Raw genomic sequence first — 21,073 nt, forward strand, 5'->3', positions numbered from 1 at the left:
AAGATCAAGATGGTACAGTGAATGTAGGAAAAGTTTTAGCCATGAATTCATTATCATTGCTGATTTTTTTTATATATGGGAAATTAAAAATAATCCGTGTCCCCAAAAATGCCAAAGTGAATTCTAATTATTATCAAACTAACGTTCTGGTACCAATTTATCGCCATGACATTCCTGGTCTATACGCGAGAGAGACTAATAGGGTATAGCTATATTACGAGGCATCCAGCGATACAAATCATTCGACGGTCCTCTTCAATAAATGAACCCGGTATCCATGCCGCTTCATTCACCCACATTTTAGACAAATCTCAGGATGCTTCCTAATCGACTATTGCGCCACTGATTTCATCCAACAAGCCTTAGCACAGCATCATTGCCAGCCAGTGGAACGTCTGTTGGGAGTAGTAGTTGTCACTGAACCTGTTTACACTAGGTTTCACCCTTCTGTAATGACGTCGGAAGCTAGCCAGAATGCAGGGTTACAAAATACAGCATCGTCGGTGTGATCGGCGCCATGGAATTCCTCTGAAGTAGGTACACTCATGTCCAAAATGATTGTCGCATATCTATAACTGTCTTCTTGTAAGAATATAATTTAATAATGATTTTGCAGGGTATTTTTAATACTGATACTATGTGTATAATAGGGAAATGTATATTTGTAGTAAATTTCATAGAAAAAGAATTATAAATACGAAAATTAGAATGAATAAAACAAAATGTTACTAAATGGACAAGAAAGATTTATTTTCGTTTTATTGTTCTTATTTACTGCTCTTTTGACATGAATTTTTCCACATACATGTCTTTGCCGATTATACACATGCTAACATTATAAGAAATACTGGGCAAATTCGTTATCAAATTATATTCCTACAAATTATATTTATAGACATGCGGCAATAATTTTGGACATGAGTGTACATATCGAAATCGACACTATAGATAAGTAGTGTTGTAAAAACTAAGATTTTTTCTTTTTTTCCACAAAAACATCGTTCTTTTTCAAGTTTTTTCAAATGTCTGTTTTTTCTGATAACTATTATTTATTATGAGTCGAAGCTCTTGTAACTTACAAATTCTTTTTTTGTACCTATACGAGCAAAATTGTGTGATTATTGCCCATTTGATTACATTTTCTTCACTAATAACTCGTATTGTTGTAGTAGTTATAGTCTCGACTAGTAATAGTTTCGTTGTCGTAAACAATAATTTCATAAGGGGGCGCGGTGGCTCAGTGGCAGAGCGTTCACCTCCGGTGCTTGGGGTCCCTGGTTCGATCCCAGCTTGCGCCGTGTGGACTTCGTGGTGGACAAACATCGTGCTGGTGAGTTTTCTCGGGGTTCTCCCACTTTCTTCATTCCACCATTTCACTCATCTCTAATCATCATCTCCTCCTTTAGCCTAACCGGCATAACCGTAGAACGTAAAACTTAAAGATTTCATTTTCAATAATTTCGTAAGAAAAACTTTCTCTCCTTTTTACACCTTAGTTACAATAGTGCTGTTCGGAATACAGGGTGTTTCTTAATATTGGGGTTTAAAGTGTTTGTAGTACTTATTACATTTAACCAGGGTGGAAAAAAATCATGATTTTTTTCAAAAAAATCATTTTTGTTGATTTTTTTTATTTAAATCGATTTTTTTGATTTAAATCAAATCTTTTTCTTCGTATAATACAAGTCGCGAACTGAAGAAAAAACATTATGAATTAGTATTAAATGTTAATTATGTCATTTAAGTGAAAGTATTGGGTTTTAATTTTGAATTAATTCCCAATCGTTAACCTATTTCAATCCCAAACAATGTTTCTTAAGCATTAAGGAAAAAGTACAGCAATGTATATCAACATGACACTTTTCTTTTCACGAAAGTTACTGATATTTGGCAGGGGCATATTCTTAAACAATTGGAACTAACTAGCGGCACGAAATACATATAAAGTACATAAATTTCGCCTAAAATTAACTAACTCACTCTATGCCCTATTGAACCCGGAGGTTCAATGCCATGTTCACAACAGCTCTCCTGATTTCTATCCTTAGTCAACTGAATCCAGTTTCTATTTTGTATTCTTATGTCTGCGAGATCCATCTTAATATTGTCCTCCCATCTGCGCCTAGGTCTTCCTAATGGTCGTTTTCCGATTGGACTTCCAGTTAAAACTTTGAAAGCGTTCCTACTTTATTCCATTCTCGCTACATGTCCTGCCCACCTGAGCCTCCAAGATTTGATGACCCTAACAATGTTTGGTGAATGGTATAAATTATGCAGTTCCTTATCATGAAGTTTTCGCCATTCCTCATTTCCGTTCCTTTTGGTTCCGAATATTCGTTTCAAGATTTTATTCTCAAATATTTGTCTGCGTTCTTCCCTCAGCGTAAGCGACTATGTTTCACAATCATACAGCACAACAGGCATAATTATCGTTTTATATAATTTAAGCTTCAAATTCCTCGACAGAATTTGCGACGATAAGAGATTTTGAACTGAATAACAACACGAATTCTCTGCAGGAATTCCAAAATAAAAAAAATCAAGATCAGTTCCAGAAGAAGAAACACTTGTGATTGTTAAAAATATGCTTTATGTGACGTGAAAAACAGTTCAAATGCGAGTTGTCCGTGCATTTAAGACATCTATACATAGCAGGCACGTTTTTATACTTTTCTGTTGGCTATTTTATTTCCTCGACAATTTTTCCTGCACAGACGCGGCAAATTTTCTGCGATCACATCGCAGATCGCGGCATGTTCTGCAATGGGGTCACATATCCACTTTATCAAAAGTATTATTCAATATTTTAACGCATCCAAAATTTGTCGTATTACGATCCCGAGGAACTTCTATGTATTTAGTACATAAATTTCGCCCAAAATTTTAAAATCTATTTTTTTTTGTTTGTTACGGGGAGGGGATCGGACCCCTCTAAATACGCTCCTATTATCTGGAAACAAACAAATAGACGTGGACACAAAAGAGTTTTCATCTTAAATGTCCATGGTGATTTCACCGTTGGAATAGAAATTTTAAAACCCTGTGTTACAAAGAGAAGAAAGCAGGGTTCACCCGTAACCCGTTCAAACGGGATTTTCCCTGATCATTCCCTACATGATACTCGTTTACATATTGTGCTTACATACATTTGAGTCTCATTGTATTATGATTATTATCTTCCATAATCGAAATAACAGAACAGAAACGGGATTTTACTTACTTTCACTTTAAATTAATTCATTTCGGAATTTGATTTAAATCAACGATTTTTATTAAAAAAATCAAGTGATTTAAATCTTGATTAAAATCGTGATTTAAATCAGACTGATTTAAATCAATCCACCCTGCATTTAACGTACTTATAAACAATACATAAACTAAAAGAGCAACTCAAACAGTTTTTGCTACAAATGTTCAATGTAAGCACCATTCATTACACGGCATATATTAAGTCGATAGGCGAGAAAAGCCCATAAACGTTCCGCCATATGACACAAAACATTCAATTTAGAAGAGTCTCGTTGGAGCTGTACAATCTCCTGAGGATTTGCTGACCCCCAGATGCGAACATTATGTCAGGGCTCGTAGTGATCTGGTCTCTTCCAAGTAGTTGAAAAGTGATCAAAATCTCATTAAAAAGTAACTTTAAAACTTCATCCCAAACTTGGGCATAAATTGAAATTTACAATTTTTTCCCAACCAAAATTGGGTCGGCTGGATCATACCTGAAATAGTAATGTTTTAACATGTTAAGATTAAAAATTGTTTTACTTAAGTTTGTCAGCTAATTAAAAAAGAAGGATTACTTGTGTTTAGAGATTCATTATTAATTACATACTTTGCACGGTTTTATATTTTAACTTTGATCTGGATGGGTAAGGCCAAATTTCTTTATTTTCAACAAAATTAATGTAATTAATACATAGTATCTACTAGTAATATTTTTTACCATGAACTAGTAATATATATATATATATATATATATATATATATATATTGTACAGCGGTGGACACTTCTAAATGGTACACCTTAGCCGTAAATCTCCATATGGCTGTACCATTTAGAAGTGTCCCCCGAAGAACAATTGGTTTGTTACAAATTTTGTCTTGGTACCACATGATTGGTAGACATTTATTCGGAAACTGCAAAGACTTCCTGAGAAATTCTCGAGTAGAAGTAACCGCCACTCATCACTCAGTAAATCCAAGTCAATGTTGAGGGAAGAACTTTTGCCAGATTTGTAATACACGTGGCACATTCAATAATGACTTCACATTTTCCGAATGAAGACAAATATTTAAGTTCTAGGGATATTTCAATGGTTTTCATTGTATGTGTATACACTGTCACGTAGTGAGATTTTACATTTTTCTTGAAACTAAACATATCCTTTTCCTTCCAGCTGCTTCCTTCATTCTCCACACTCTAAAACAGGTAATAGATTTTCCTCACTTACAGCACTCTTATCCAGTTCAGTCAAAGACCTAACAACTTCTTTCTTCTCAAATCGCAACAGTAAAACCTTAGTAACAGTTAGAAGTTTAAAACATATACAAGGGGCTCCTCCTCCTGAATCAATTCTGTGATATCCTTGAAAAGTTTTCCAATTGAGATGACAAAATTTAACTGCGCTTTCGTTAATGGGTCTTTCAAAATTTTAGAAATTGACTTGTATTTTCCAGTAGCTATGAGGTTTGATTTCTTTAGAGGAAGAAACTTGAGGATATACTCCTGCAGAGCACTCAGGAGTTCAAGAACTCTTTCACATGATTTTTTAAGTGTAAGCCATATTGAACTTACATATTTGATAAATCTATGTTTAGGCAGTCTTAACTTACTGGCAATCTTAGTGAAATCTTGATGGCCAACCCTTGAAAAAATAGTATACAAAAGCATTCATTTTAATTCCAAATTTTTAAGAGTCCTTTTTGGAATGTGTTATGAATTTTGTGTATGTTACATGTACCTATATCATACAAACCCCTTTTCCTAAATGTTTTCATGTCCTCATTAATCATTCTGTGAGCCTTTTTATTGGTATTTGGTACATCACTACATAACATCAAGAGTTTCGGGCGAATTCGTTATCAAAGTATATTCCTACAACATATTTATAGACATGCGACAATAATTTTGGACATGAGTGTACATACAGGGCTCATAGCGAGTCACTTTTTTTTTTTAATTAAAGGTTACTTTTTTTTTTCAAATTTGTCACTAAAAGTTCCTTTTGGGGAGGTAAAGTGATTTTCGTGTGATTTATGTTTTGCATTGACAGTTTTCTAAGAAAATTATTATAAAAATAAATGCGAAAAGGCAGAAACAGTCAGCTTTATTCTTTCTAAAGCACAATGGATGGTTACTGGATGCTTAAGCTCTCAAGGTGAGGTTGAGAACCCTTCTGTGTCTATTCTTTCTTCTATCATAATAGTCTTTTAGTTTTCCCTCGTAATAGATAACGCTCCGCTCAACGTTGTGTGTGTGTGGTTCATCATGTTCGTCTTGTGTTATGCTGCTTAAGAGCAGGTGATGAATTTGAATATTTCATGGCCTTGAGAACTCTCAATGCTAAGTTAAATATAATGTCTGGGATGAAGAAATTCGGAAATAGGACAGAACTGGTTCCACTTACTCAAGCTTCTTACATCTGCTGAGTCTGCTTACCGTAACTACAAAGCATACTTAGAAACCTAAGAAAGGAGGAAGCTCAAAAAGATGAAAAGATGAAACAAAACAACAAAGAGAGAGAAGATGGAGAAATTGACAAAAGAAAAAGGGGCATGATGATATTTTGGTCACTTTTCAACTATTTACAAGTAGAGATGCAAAAAAGCCGGCTTAAAAAAATGGTAATTTTGGCTTTTTCATTTTTATGATTTTTCTGTTTAAATAGCTTTCTTATAGTATACTCTAAAGTTAAATTAGATTTCATGACCTAAATGCCATATTTCGCTCTGGAATTCACCATCATGATGGATGGAGCACATGGTTTATGAATTAAAGTGAACATAAAGTACGTAGTATTTGAAGGTAATTTTAGAAGCTATTTAACTTTATTTTAACTTCTGAATTATCAACATTTTTTTCTTCTCTAGATCATTTCTTTTTAGTCATCCGTGTTTGACTTCTTAGAGCTTAGTACTCTAGCTTCTAGCACATAATTAAACTTATGTTTTTCAATATATCTATCAGAGCGTACGTTTTTCAATATATCTGTCAGAGCATACTTCCACATTTCCGTTATACTGTAGCTGTGCAATGATTTAACAATAATCTTCCGGACACAACCTTGAATACCATTTCATAGAAATAATCAGTATCAGATTTAGAAAAATGTTTGGGTGGGGTTTTTCTGAATAATGTTTGTTTTTTCTAAGAATTCCTAACTTTTATTTAAGAGGAGGTTAAAAAAATGAAATCTCTAAGTTTTACGTCCCACGATTATGTCGGTTAGGCTAAAGGAGACGGTGATGATGAGAGATGAGTGAAATGGTGGAATGAAGAAAGTGGGAGGAAACGGGAGAACCCCGAGAAAACCCACGAGCACGAAAGAGGAGGTTAAGTTTATGAGTACAGGCATAACAAATATTTCGTTTCGTTTGTATATTCAGTTAATCTTCCAGATACAACCTTGAAGACCATTTTATACTGATAATCAGTGGTGGATTTAGAAAAGTATTTTGGGAGGGGCTTTCCTTATTAATGCTTAATTTTTCTAAAAATTCCTAATTTTTTTATATGAGGACAGCTTGAAGTTTATGAGTAAAGGCAAATCTAATATTTAGTTTGTTTTAGAAATTCCGTAATTTCGGGGCAGAGGCTTCAATCCGAAAGACATCCCCACTCTAACCCTCTTCGCAAATCCATCACTGCTGGTAATTAGTAATAACAAAGATTTAAAATCGATTAGAAAGGAAGTCGGCCAGGACTCATAGTACACCATTATCTCTACATTCACAGATGGAATTAAGAAAAACTTTTGTCAAAATGGTCGAATGCGGGGTTGAATCCTGGACTTCACGATAGAAGCGCGAAAGCTAACAACTTACTCATGTTTGTTGTGCAGTTGTACTTAAATGTATTCTCTCTCTCTCTCTTTCTTTATGGCCACAAAAGTTCTCCATTGACTTCTGTCCTTATCCAATTCAATCCAGTTTCTACTCCGTATTCCTATTTCTGCTAGATCCATCTTAATATTGTCCTCCCATCTGGGCATAGGTTTTCCTAATGGACGTTTTCCGATTGGATTTCCAGTTAAAACTGAAAGCGTTCCTACTTTCTTCCATTCTGGCTACATGACCTGCCCACCTAAGCCCCCTAGACTTGGAAGACTCTAACGATGTTTGGTAAACCGTATAAATTATGTAGTTCCTCCATATGAAGTTTTCGCCATTCCCCATTCCCGTTCCTCTTGGATCCAAATATTCGTCTCAGAATTTTATTCTCAAATAATTTCAGTCTGCGTTCTTCCCTCAGCGTAAGCGATCATGTTTCACAACAATAAAGCATAACAGGAAAGATTATTATTCCTTGACAGAATTCCCGACGACAAAATATTTTGAACTGAATAATAAGAATTTCCTGATTTCAGTAGACATGTAATTTCTTTGTGGGTATGATTTTGGTCTGGTAACACTGATCCAAGATATTTGAAAGTATCCACTGTGTCGAAAGTATTAATTGATATTTTAACGCATTCATAATTTGCCGTATTACGATCCTTGTAAACTTCTTGTATTTAGATTTCTCTGCATTTACTCATGTCCCTGCAAGCGTTTAATAAGGCCTCTGCATTTCTTTCGATTGTTCTCCTATCAGATTTACATCATCAGCATACACCATAACCTGGTGAATATTATTCAACTCTAGGCCCTGGTTCCTACCTTTGATTTTTCTTATAGCGTACTCCGGAACAAAGCTGAATAATAACGGCGATAACGCATATCCTTGTTTCAGGCCAATCTCGGCGTGGAAGCTCACATTTTTCTACTCGTACTTTACTCTGGGATTCATTTAAACACTTAATAAATCTAGCTCTTTCGGTGTTACAAATTCTGTAAGGATGTTGTACAATATTTCCCTCCTAACCGAGTTGTAAGCGTCTCTAAAATCAATAAACAGTTGATGTACTGGGTAATATATTCCCATTTCTTTTCTTCGAGTATTTGTCGAATGGTAAATATCTGGTCGATTTCGACTAAATCCACGCTGATGATCTCTAATAATGTCATCTGCATATGGGGTCAATCTTATTAATAGTGTGTTAAGAGAAATGCCTCGATAATTATTACAATCAATTTTGTCGTCTTTATTGTGAATTGGGACAGTGATTCATTCTTCGTTTTTAAATGTATTCGTTTTTTTTTTGTAAAAAAAAGTTTCGTAACGATATGTTGAATTTTCTTGTTAAAAATTCAGAATCCTTCAGGACTGGGAAAACCGTGATGGTGGTTATGTATTCTACAGCCTAGGAAACCATACACTCAGATGACCCGTCTATTACGTATATGATCCATGAACAGAAAATTCGATACTTTCCCGATTCTGAAGCAGCTTAAGAAACAGTCAGTGCATTACAGAATTTGGAGCTTTACCCATTTTGCAGATCCGAAGCACCTGATAGGTGGTAACAGATTACGTATGTGATCAATGAAAAATTTGTTCGAAATATTCATACAATGTATATGGAAGTTAAAACTTAACTGAAAAATTTCAAGAATATGCATATCAAGAGCTTCGTTTCGGGTAGTTCTGTAATTTAACATGTTCTTCTTTATTTTGCTTCAAAAAGAGGGTGTGAAATTTTGAAGTAAAAATATTACATACAATTTTGCTAGTTATTTGTGTATCATTCTTTTAAAGTACTTATTGTATATAAGAGGTTAAAATATTATTACATATATTGGTTAATCCTTTGGAATTCATAATGTAAATATGTTGAGAATTTAAAAAAAAAAATCTTTTTGAAATTCATGGTTTATTTTCGAGGTTTCATATTATTATCTGCATTAACCACTAATTAAATGTTTTTTTTTTTTTTTTTTTTGGTAGAGAAGCGAAACAGTCTGCTTTATCAGTTTAAAGCAAAATTTTCAAAGCCCAAAATTTCCCAAGCAAAAAAGCGAAGCAGATAAAACAGTTTTTTCCAAAAAAGTCGGGTTTTTTTTTTCGAGCCCTTGCATCTCTATTTATAAAAGACCAGACCACTATGAGCCCTGCATATATCAGGGCCGGCCCTAGGGCAATTTGCTGCCCCGTTCAATGGCATCATTTAACGCCTCCCCTTTCTCCAGAAAGAACAAGTCTTAAAAGTCACGATTTTAAGTATGCTATTCCAGAATGAACGACAAAGGGGAGGGAAAGCCCTGCCGCACTCAGAAAGGCTTAAATACTACAAATACAATCTTATTGTGTCTGTTTTCTTCTTTAAATAATAATCTATTATGTTAGTGAAAGATAAAGTAAGCACACCTAAAAGATGGTAACCCTTTTTATAAAATTCAATATCGAGCTTCAATCTCAAATATATCAGTTTGCAATTCCAATGCAACTATACGCTATCTCAGACTAGTTGATAGGAAAACAAAAAAACTCCCCTACTCTCCTCCTCTTTCTCGCCGCAAGAGGGGAAAGCAGGTATACCACCCCTGACAGGGAAGGAAACGTTTGAGACATTCATATCGGTATTGTTTAAAATCTAAATTTTCCACTTCACTACGCGCGCGCTTTCTGTCAATATGAGGGAGTTTGCTGTTCCTTTTAGCTACTCTTAACCCATCCATCATTCACTTCAATTAATATGGTTATTTTAAGAAAAGGATATAGCATTGTTTATGTATTTTATAGGACTAAGAAATATTGATTTGACTATTTAAAAAAAAAAAACAGTATAACAAGTTATGTATAAACCAAATTTATGCTGATTCTTTTATTTGATGTTAGAAGGGGGGAGAGAGTTATGAGGAATAGTTGACATATGCTCCCACTGTAAAGAAAGAAACAAAAATAGTTGTATATTCGATTGGACATCGAATACGTGGAATATCGCTGTGAAGATTGTATGAATTTAGCGTGTGTGAACTCTGTAGTGTGTGAAAATACAGTAGTGCTTGTATATAGTAGGAAGTGTATTAGTGGATTTATGTGTAATACACACACAAATATATTTATTTATTTGTAACGTGTTTTTAGTGTGTGTGTTAAGCAAGATTCTAGAATTTAGGGGGGGGGGCGATCGAATCACATTATAGTTCATCAACATATTATTGTTCATTTTAAAGTCTACCGTGAAAAGTTTAGGAAAGCCAGTAAAAATTTAGGGGGGCCCGGCCCCTAGACCCCCCTTGGATACGGGCCTGAAAAGGAGTCGACACACTTTTTAGTTTTCTTGTCATATGTTGTTATATTTTTGTTGCCATATGTTACGGAGGAATGGGTGCTCAGTGGTAAATTACTTACTTCCGGTCCGGTCCTTGGTCATGTAAATTCGTGGCTAATGACATCGTGTCAGTGAGTTTTCTCGGGGTTCTCCCTTTGCTGCTACTTTCCTCTTCCATCAATACTTCCTTATCATTCATTTTCAATTATCATAGTCTCCTTTAATCTATATGGCATACGTGCGAGACGTTAACTAAATATGTCCTTTCATTTTTTTCATGCATATGTTGGTGTATTAACAAAAAAGAAACCTGATGAAATCATCGTGCCGACACAATAAATTGAGTACAAGATCCAACCCTGCCATCAGTTGTAATGCGCACTCGAGTAGCAGACATAGTCCGCTATTCCAACGTTTCTGCACACCCCCCGCTTTTTGAATTAATGAGCATACTTAAATTGAGTTGACAGTTACTTGTTTACCCGTTTTGGTTACTCTGTTTAATGTGTTAAGAACCAAGAATTACGTACACGATTACCTGAGAGTTTCAATCCGTTGTTTACACAGTGTTTTTTAAAAATATCTACATAGCAGCGAATGGGGGCTTGTATTGCTAAAGAGAACAGCAACACAACCCCCGTCTCAAACAGCAGGCAGCTAGCAGGTGGGTGGTGGGGATAGAAGCTCCTATCAACTTGTCTGAGATAGACTTTAGCTTTTTTATCTTTATTTCTTGATTTTCTTCCTACATTTGTTATTTTGTGACAAAGACAAGACTAGCTTTCATATCAGAACTGTGGTAACTAACTAAATGGAAGAAGTATTCGAGAATTGTGTTCTTGTCTTTGGCAACAATCAAGCAACTCATGCTGGGATATGTTTGACCATTTGCTGTAGTACTGTCCATGTGACTAAACTAATGCGACCTAAGTATGATTTATGAATGTAGTATTCAAATAGAAGGCCAGCTTAGCAAATTTAACTACCACCGTCATGAAGTCTGTTTCTAACAAGAAATATTTAATTTAAATAATATACTTATGGCGTTTTGCCGCCCCTCCAAACTTGCCATCCCGTGCAAATGCACGTACGTGTTTGCACATGTGGTAGAGCCGACCCTGCATATCATATATATCAAGTCGACAAATTATTTGTGTGTGATATTCAGAAAAATACTAATAGGCAAATTAGTATTAGTTTTTACCTTTAGACAACTTATTTGCATTTTATACCGTACGTGATGATATTTTCGTACTTATTAAAGGCCTGCTTTCACGAAAAAACAAGTTTTCATTTATACTTTTATTTCTTGGTTGATGTTGGTGAAACACTGCTGAAACCCGAATTATTGGTAGGTATGCTACTCATATATATATATCCGCCTCCTTTAACCTCGCCGGCATAACTATGGGACGTAAAACTCAAAGATTTCATTTTCATACATATTGTAAAATATTTGTATCGTTTCAGTATCTAGCGTTCATTTTATGGTAATTACCTACACAAAAATACTTCTTACTTATACATACGCTAGATAATTACAAATGACTACCGTATTTTACGGACTATAAGACGCACTTTAATCTTTAAGCGATTTTTTTTTAAATACCGTAACAATTTTATCATTTTCGTTATTAGATTGCAAAGCCAGACACTGTTAGCAAGCTTGTGAATCCCCGCAACTCATGTTCATGGCATCGGTGCACTGCTGCTGCCAGATAGAGATAGGTTTCCCACGGCATCGAATATATAACCATTTTAAGACTGGCACGAGTTGTAAATCAAACACTGGACATTTTTATATTAATTCCGAGTATAACATGCACCTGTTTGGAGGCAATTTTTCGAAGTCCGTTAAATGCAGTATTTGAAAAAAAAAATTAGAAAAAACGAGGCAATGTATTTTTTCTAAAAAAAAAAAAAAAACGTACATTTCTAAAAAATACGTTTTTTCTATTTACAACACTATAGATCAGAAACAACCTCTGCATATATGGGGGGGGGGGGATCCTGAAACGGTGTAGGTTTTAAACAATATATATATATATATATATATATATATATATATATATATATAGAAACAATGAAACAAATTTCGAATATATAGAAACAAAGTTATAATGGTTTGAAAATTGGATTTTTATAAAAGCTTTCATAGAAAAAAAAAAAAAGAACTGCTCAGATAAGAACCATTTTTATGGTCTTCAATGTATCGAACAGAGAAAAAAACATGTCTTTACATTTTATTTATTGGCTCAGTGGTAGAGCGTTCACCTCTGGTGCTTGGGGTCCCGGATTCGATCCCAGAGCCCGCCAAGTGAACTTTGTGGTGCACAAACACCGTGCTCGTGGGTTTTCTCGGGGTTCTCCCGTTTCCTCCCACTTTCTTCATTCCACAATTTCACTCACCTCTCATCATCACCGTCTCCTTTAGCCTAACCGGCATAACCATGGGAAGTAAAACTTAAAGATTTCATTTCATTTTATTTATTAGAACATCCCTTTCAGCCGCGATGCTATGATACGTGGATCTATAGCTTAATGTGGCAACAGAACCACGTGCTTCGCCGCGAATTGAACCTAGGTCTCCTGCGTCCAAGACGAGTACGCTATCCACTTAGCCATTAGGTTTACAGGAATTTATCTCAAACCGTTCATAAAGTTTGGAAAAATACTTAAAATTATGTACATAATTACAACTACCAAAATAAGTCACAGAGGCAACGCAAAGATAGACACTTTTACACATTTCCCACAAATACGCGGTTTCAAGCAATATAAGGAACCTTTATTCATGTTTTCCATATCTCGAACGATTTGAGATATCAAATTGCTCTAAACGGGATTATGATCTTTATATCCATTGAAAAACATGTGGAAAGTGCTAATTTTGGATTTCTTTTTCATTTACGTCTTTGAAAGAAATCAAATTTTGAATCCCTTGTAGTTTGTTCTTATTCATTCATAATGTACCGTATTATAACCATACTAATCAAAACTAAAAACTTTTTCCATGTACATTGCTCTCGCTGTGTTGTAGACATCTGCAAAATTTGAATGTTCGTGATACTATACCGTATTTAGTTTATCAGTGGTCGTTTAGCATCCAGATCTGAAATATGTAATAATCTGATGCAGTATCAGTTAAAAAAATCAAACTAAATGTTGTGATGATTATAACGTTTATATGGTGGTATTAAGAGCGTGTCAAATGATTTCCATCTATTAATATTTGATTCGTAATAATATAAAACTTACAAAACCTATCGACGTTTTAAGATAAAGTACATTCCGCACTTAAAAAAAGCCAACGGACATCAGACAAAATACGAAGGAAAATCGAAGTCTTTGCCTAGTAATTTATTGCCCGATTACAAACCACAAACAAAAAGCAAGATATACACAATATTCTATGCATCTTTGTATATTTACTCACATAATCATTATATCTATGGGGACACTTGTCCCACCGTATTTGTTTCTCGATGTGCGCTGCGTTAGAAGGTTTGGGATCATCGAACCAAAGACGAACAACGTTATGCCCTTTGGTGCCATATGTGAAACTGTCCTGCTATGACCTCTTTCAATGGACCAATAAGATGGTAATCCCTGGAGGAAAGGTCTGGACTATAGGGGGGCATGATTCATAATCTCCCACCTTCAAAAATTAAGTTTGGCGATTGTTGTTTTTGCCACATGCAGTTTTGTTATCATGGAGGAAAAATACTTCTACATTCCAAACACCCTGACGCTTTTAACTAATGCCTGCTCGCAGATGGGAGAGTGTGCAACAGTAGCGTTCCGTGTTTATGGTTTTTCTTGGCACGAAGTTCAGAAGTCATCATCCCCGACTGTCCCAAAACACTAGGAGTATCAGTTTACCTGTCTATGGTGTTGTTCGGAATATCTTTGTTACTGGCGAGCTGGGATGTTTCCACACCATGCTCTGCTGTTTTGACATGGGAGCGTAATGCAGTATCCACGTTTCACCACCAGCGAAATAAGGTACTGTCACCTTCTTTAATGTAAAGCTGCAAATGGTTCAGCAACATGACCATTCGCTTGCTCTTGTTGACATTAAGCTTAGGAACCCATCGACATTGCACCTTGCGATATTCCACCGAATCGTGGACAATGTCATATACACAACCATATGAAATGTCAAGCTGCCTGGTAATGTCCTTCAGATGAACATGTCGATCCGCTTTCAGTTTCGTCAACACGCATAATGTCCGGTGTCAGCAAGGAAAGAGGTCGGTCCGATCGCACATTGTTCTTGTTGATTTTCAGGAGGGCACAATGGCTCAGTAATAGAGCGCATACCTCTATTGCATGGGGTCCCGGCTTCAATCCACAGACAACTGTGGTGGACAACATCGTGTCCATGGGTTTTCTCAAAATACTCCCATTTTCACCCACATTATCATTCCACCGATTCTTCCATCATTCACTTGTCTCCCTTAGCCTATAGAGCATAATCGTGGAACGTTAAACTGAAAGATTTTATTTTTTCTTCCATTTTCAAACTCCTTGCATTACTACATCAGCTCCATTCCCCTGTGGACATCTATGGCAGTATTCCCTTGCACCACAGAAAACTAAGAACACTTCGCTGTTCATACTGTATGTACGGCCTGAGTACTCCGACCACCTTCGGCAACTGGTAACAGCGCCGTGCGGTGAAAGAAATCGTAAGTTACATTGCGGCTGTTCCACGAAATGCTCACCGGATCGTATGATCTCGGTTTTGTACTAAAATGTTACACGCTTGGAAATTGTATATATAATATATAAAAGCTCAACAACTTCTCTATTTCCCCTCTTACTACGAAAGCATAATGTTAATAATGAAACTATTATATTTACAGAAAAAGCGAGAATACAATTCACTGTAATAAATTATCAATTAAACAAGAATGTTAAAGATGTCTGATAGTTGTTAATACTGAATCATATCTAATAATTTGACTGGGGAATATAGAAGACCGAAATATACTCACTCATTTATTTTTCAAGCATGTTGAAAAAGTACAAAACATTATATCATGTACAGACGCAATACTTCATACAAACATTTTTTGACACATTATCTTTAGCTATTTTCTTTTTGGTCCCACAAATTTGGACTATGGGAGACGCAACACACAAAATCAATACATCAAATAAAATATGAAATCACGGTTTCTTTCACACTTTTATATTGCGCAACAGTTGTCACAACATGTGACACTCTTCAAATGGGGTTTGGAAAGTTGTGCACACATTACTACAGAGAAGAAATGATATACATTTTCAATTATACAATGCATATCTAAGACAACAAATACAAAGCACTATAATGGAAAGAATTTTCTCCAATAAAGTATTGTTTCTTGTAAATTATTTGAAAAAGAAATGGTGATTCCAGATTTCTCTCTTAAGCATATATATTTATATATATATGTTTCAGTTTAAAATCATTTCCAATATTTTTTCAATCAGTATTTTTTACACTCTGCAGCAACGAAAAAAAAATTAACTATATACAGACGCAGAGAACCAAAATATAGCAATAGGTATAAAACATACACTCTTTTAAACACATTTACAACATTTCTGATAAAAATTTGAGATATCAAAAGACTAGGAATATGGCAAAGCACAATTCCACCTGTCTCTGCCGGTATTACTTGAGATCTTCAGACACCATTCACACATTTCTCAAGCTTGACATACACTAATCCAGGTATTCACATACAATCAAAAAACTTTGCACTAAATACATAATCATCAAATGATGCTTTCGTTCCAACCTCTTTCGTCAAATAGCTCCGATTTGTGACAGGCCATCTAATTATTCTGAATATACTATGTTTAAATATAATTAATAAAATCACAACTGTCGAAGACAGCATTCGTCCATTTGTTTTAGAAACAGAATTAACAAGAGAAGTCATATACGCGCTACGATTCCCCAACGAAGAAAGTATTATGTATTTAATGCAGATATACTCACAGTATCGATTAGTTTTCTTTACCAAACTGGAATAAACTAAAGGGGTTTTCACTTCGTTCTCGCACAGAATGTTTCATCTACATAAACTGCTCGGGTATTTATGCATTAAAATACAATAATTTCTCGCTGAAGAAACATCTTGTACTAGACTTCAATATAATTCTACAAGAGAAATTGTGTCAATATTATGAATAATTAACAATATTTACCGTTTTTTAAAAAAATTCAGACATACTTTGTACTTTTGTTATAACTTTTCCCTAACCTTTCATAAAAATGTTAAAACGTTGCATGTGATGCAATCAGTTATGGAAGTCCATAAAGGCTTACATTCGATTTTTGTAATATTAAAATTTGTAAATATTGCTCTCTCCCTCCTAACACATAGCAAAATCATATCACACGAATTAAGCAGAATACAATCTCCTACAAAATAAGAAATATTGCCGAATAAACACATTTAACACAAAACCAAGAAAATTTGTATAGGTGACACATGTCGCCCTACGTTGGTATACTAAAAGCAAAATAAAGACTACAATATGCCAGTTAAGTGAAAAATGACAATTTTTTGCGTAGGTCTATACATTTCATCAGGTACACATATAAACTTGTATACAAACGCCAAGTTAAGTGATATTTGTATATGGATGGACTGATGATAAATCAATATGGTGTCGTCCATGAAATAACTATTGTTTTGATGATGCGAATAAGTACAGTTTTCATGCCGTATCTTATTCTGCTGACCAAATCTTCCTTTCGAATGACAGATTTGGGAAAAATAATCGCTTCACTTGCACTAAGAACTATAGATATAATGGTATATTTAATAAATTTAGTTACCAGGTGCGATCTAGTACTTGATGAATTGTGAAAATCTGCGCGAAATACTTCGGATCTAAGGCAATCTGGTCAACTAACACGATATTCACTTTCTACATTTTGTGAATTTCGGTCACTGTCTGCGACCCGTTCACAATGTATAGGTACGGCTGAAACAAGGCCGAAAAAGAGGAAAAAGTGGGAAATAGAAAAAGTAATGTACCGGATTCTCAACCTTGTTACTGACTGCGCGTGGCGCCTGGAACACAAGAATCGGTAGATGGTAAAAATTCGTTAAATAACTTTTTTTCTTTCACTTTTCAAGTTTTATTATTCTTTTTCCTATTTTAATGCTACCTAAAGATGTATGAACAAGACCAAGGATGATAGCTGAAATATACAAAATATAACAAATGAATATCAGAGAGGATCACAGGGTAGAGTGGTGCGTCCATTGACGTGGATCTTAAGTGTTTAAAGACAGATATATCTGTTGACATTCTTTCACTGAACTGACCTTATGGTAAAATTTATTTTAGCTTTTAGTTAATGTTGAAAAAAAATGTTTTACTTTTTAAGATACGATACTTGAGGCGCGCATTTCAACATTTGCTTGAAATGTACATTTTTTTTTTTTAAATTCAGAGGAAGGATTGTATTTTGACTTAAAACATCAATAAACACAACCATATAAATCTAGCACAACAAACAACAATATACCTGAAACATGAATCATTCTCATCGCCTTACGATGCCTTATATGCTTTTAGTTCATCACCTATTTATTTTATTTTCATGCTTAGAAAAAAAAATTCAGAACAGTTTTTGAAAGATTTAAATTATTTGGATAAAAACCTGCTAGTTTCTCTTATAGAGATATATGACTATCAGGCTAGTAATTGTTGAGATAATTTTGAAGCAAAGAAAAAAGCGGGATCAAGGTATTTAATAATGCAAAACTTTGGTCCCAAAATGCTTTCTGAAGGCACTTTTCCTTCTAGAATGATTACTACACACCACGGACACTTCAAATACTGTCCACGCTATACGCACTTCAAAGTCCCCCCGAAGTGATTACAAACTCAAAGGCAGGTACCTAATGATAAAGACTGGGTTTCTCACAATAAAAAATATAAAGCTATTTGCATTATCTCTTTTTCCTAAAAAGAAATGGTAATTAAAAAAAAACAAAAACTGTCATACGCAGTATTACGCCCCAATGGGCATCATAAGGCACATTAGGCTCGGCTATTATTTTCTTTTGTAGAAAGAAATCAAACATATTTCGAAGACATTCTTCTATTGTTATAACTTTTGCGACGCCGCCGCGCTTAGTAAAATTTTTGAATCTTCAGTTTCACTATTTCCATTCACAACTGACACTGCAGGGGTATATACATAATTGCCTTGAATAGTGTTCGTAGAAAATTCTGTAGACGAAGTGGATGTAGCCACTGTTACAGGCAGCGTCAAAATATCTGACGTAATGTTTACTCCAAGATTAAGTTTCTCGTCTTCAAAAGTCTCGTACATTCCTTCGGCAACCTGAAATAATAATGCAAGATTAACAATTATATCAGTAACACAATTAGATGTTTGACTATATTTTATTTTCATATTTGGATTAAAGCACCTTTAACCATTTTATTATTTATTTTGGGTATCCACGACCACAACTGCATCTATAAAATATTGCCAATAGCCGACTAGTTCAGGCCAGAAGATGAAAACCTGAACATTAAGGTTTTCCTCACAGGAACGGAGAGTTAAATATTTAGCTGCGAATGAGCTTCTTGCGACTTCAGACTACATCTATATTGATGTAGGAGGTATCGATAAAAGCAGACAATATAAAATAAGAACAAAAATTGCGGACAAAGAAGACGCAATGGAATTGTGGTTTGGATGAACGTTGTAAGAATAGTTTACGAAATGGTTTCACTTTGCTGGTTGACTTCAGATACACAGATATTTAAACGGACTCACTTTGGTAACTATTTACACGAAGTTCCCGTATCAATATAAAATACAGTGGCGGGATGTGGCACTTTGATCTAATCATCGCAATATTTACCGAATGTCAAGGTTGATCGCTGAATGGTGAACAGGATGTGATATATATATATATATATATATATATATATATATATATATATATATATATATATATCAATGTCATTCATTGCCCTTTCAAAATTTAAAAGCTAATGCTATACCACTACTGATTCTGTACACTATAGAATCAAGATAATTTTTTGAATTGAAATTCTCATCACCATACCGTTTACTAGTTTCGCTAGGTTTTATTACAATCAAAGAATTTTTATGATTCCGCGGAACATATTTTCTATAAGGGGAAGGGGTAATTTACTCCCTAATTGACTGATTTTAACTCCGAAGGGCTAATTGGGAAGTTTTACAAAAATACACACAGTGTTACAACTAAATAATCTTTGTTAATGAAAATCATGGAATGTATTTTTTAACTGGGGAGGGGTAAAGTTGTAGGGATGATTGGAAAGCCTCAAAAGATATAGCATATTGTATTAAGATCAAATACAAGGCCGAGATATGTCTTACAATTTTCTGGATACAACGTACTTGTATTTATGATAGTATAATGGAAGCAGGTTAACATTCAACGTACAGTACCTGGTGTTGGACTATACAGCCACCTTCCTACCAGTCCCTCGATTCCACGTCGTTACCACGCCTGGTTTAGTCAATCAGTGTTGTTTCCAGCTCCTGCTGCTTGGTAGAGCACCGTAATTCAAGAAGTGCTAAATGAATTGAAACATGTAGTAATCCGAAGGGGCAAAGTCAAGACTTTATCCCGGGTGTGGCATCAGTTTGATGCCATAAAGGTCCTGAATTTTATGCAGCGTTTTTCAAGCCGTGTGTGGTTGTGGTTTTGAGTTATCCTGTTGCACCAGGACGCGCTTTTGGGTCACCAATGCAGGATACTTTTGGCTTAGTGCAGCATATATATCTGCTTCAACTGTTCGGAATAAAGATCGACATTGACGGTAAGACTATCAGAAACGAGCTTAAAATGAATTAATCCCTCGTAATTCCACCATAAACAGAGGACACGATGCTCGAAATGGCCCTTTTTGACGACCGGTTCTGTTGTCGGCATACATTCACTCTCCTCTGGGCTTGAGCTGAGTCAACTCATGTGGCTCAATGTGGCAGCTAGTGATGTGAGGTGGAAAATTTTCCCCTATATTTTCCGAAAAAAAATTCCATTCTAAACAAATATCAGTGATGAAGTAACACTTCCTCGTAACCATAAAACTGATTGACTTATGTATAGAAATGTTAAAAAATGGAAGATCGTTTAAAGAATCTGAAACTTTTCATGGCTCAGAAAATTTCCTATACTATGTAGGAACAAGTGAAAAATTTTTATTTTCATCATTTTAAAGCAAAAAGTAAAACATTTTATAAATCAGGAAGTTTTAATTCTCTGTAGAAACAAGTGGAAAAACTTTTCATAACCCAGACAATTTTGATTATGTATAGTAAAGTGAGGTGAAAAATTTTCCACTATATTTAGCTGCACATTGAGCTATAAAATTGAATTCCTATAGAGGAAAGTTAGTAACAAATTATAATTTTCCAATTAGTTTTCAGGAACCGGAAAATTTTCGAATATTTCCAGTTGGTAAGGAAAAACTAATATAGTGTTCTCTCTCTCTCGATTTCGTAGAATATATCATATCATTGTTTAAAATGTAACAAGAAAGCAAAAAGAAACTTTTGTGAATTTATCAATTATTCCAAAAACAGAAAATTCCACTATTTCTTCACATATAAGCCTGCCTGTGTAATGAAATAACAATCTAAAAAATAAGCACCAGTTCCTTATAAC

At 34.8% G+C, this 21,073-nt stretch overlaps 1 protein-coding gene across 4 annotated transcripts in view; it reads right to left on the bottom strand.

The window, feature by feature from the left end:
- Positions 1 to 15,370: 15,370 nt before the first annotated feature.
- Positions 15,371 to 21,073, bottom strand: part of LOC145673246 (uncharacterized) — a 70,902-nt gene continuing 65,199 nt past the window's right edge. For 3 of the 4 annotated variants that reach the window (XM_081742758.1, XM_081742757.1, XM_081742759.1), the window contains exon 5: positions 15,371 to 18,744. In XM_081742758.1, the coding sequence (XP_081598884.1) occupies positions 18,505 to 18,744 (240 nt within the window). In that variant the 3' untranslated portion in view covers positions 15,371 to 18,504. The remainder of the gene's footprint in view (positions 18,745 to 21,073) is intronic. The other variant, XR_014128736.1, reaches the window with a different exon arrangement.

This window comes from Thermobia domestica, chromosome 16, assembly GCF_964235325.1.
Source record: "Thermobia domestica chromosome 16, izTheDome1.hap1.1, whole genome shotgun sequence".
NCBI lineage: Eukaryota > Metazoa > Arthropoda > Insecta > Zygentoma > Lepismatidae > Thermobia > Thermobia domestica.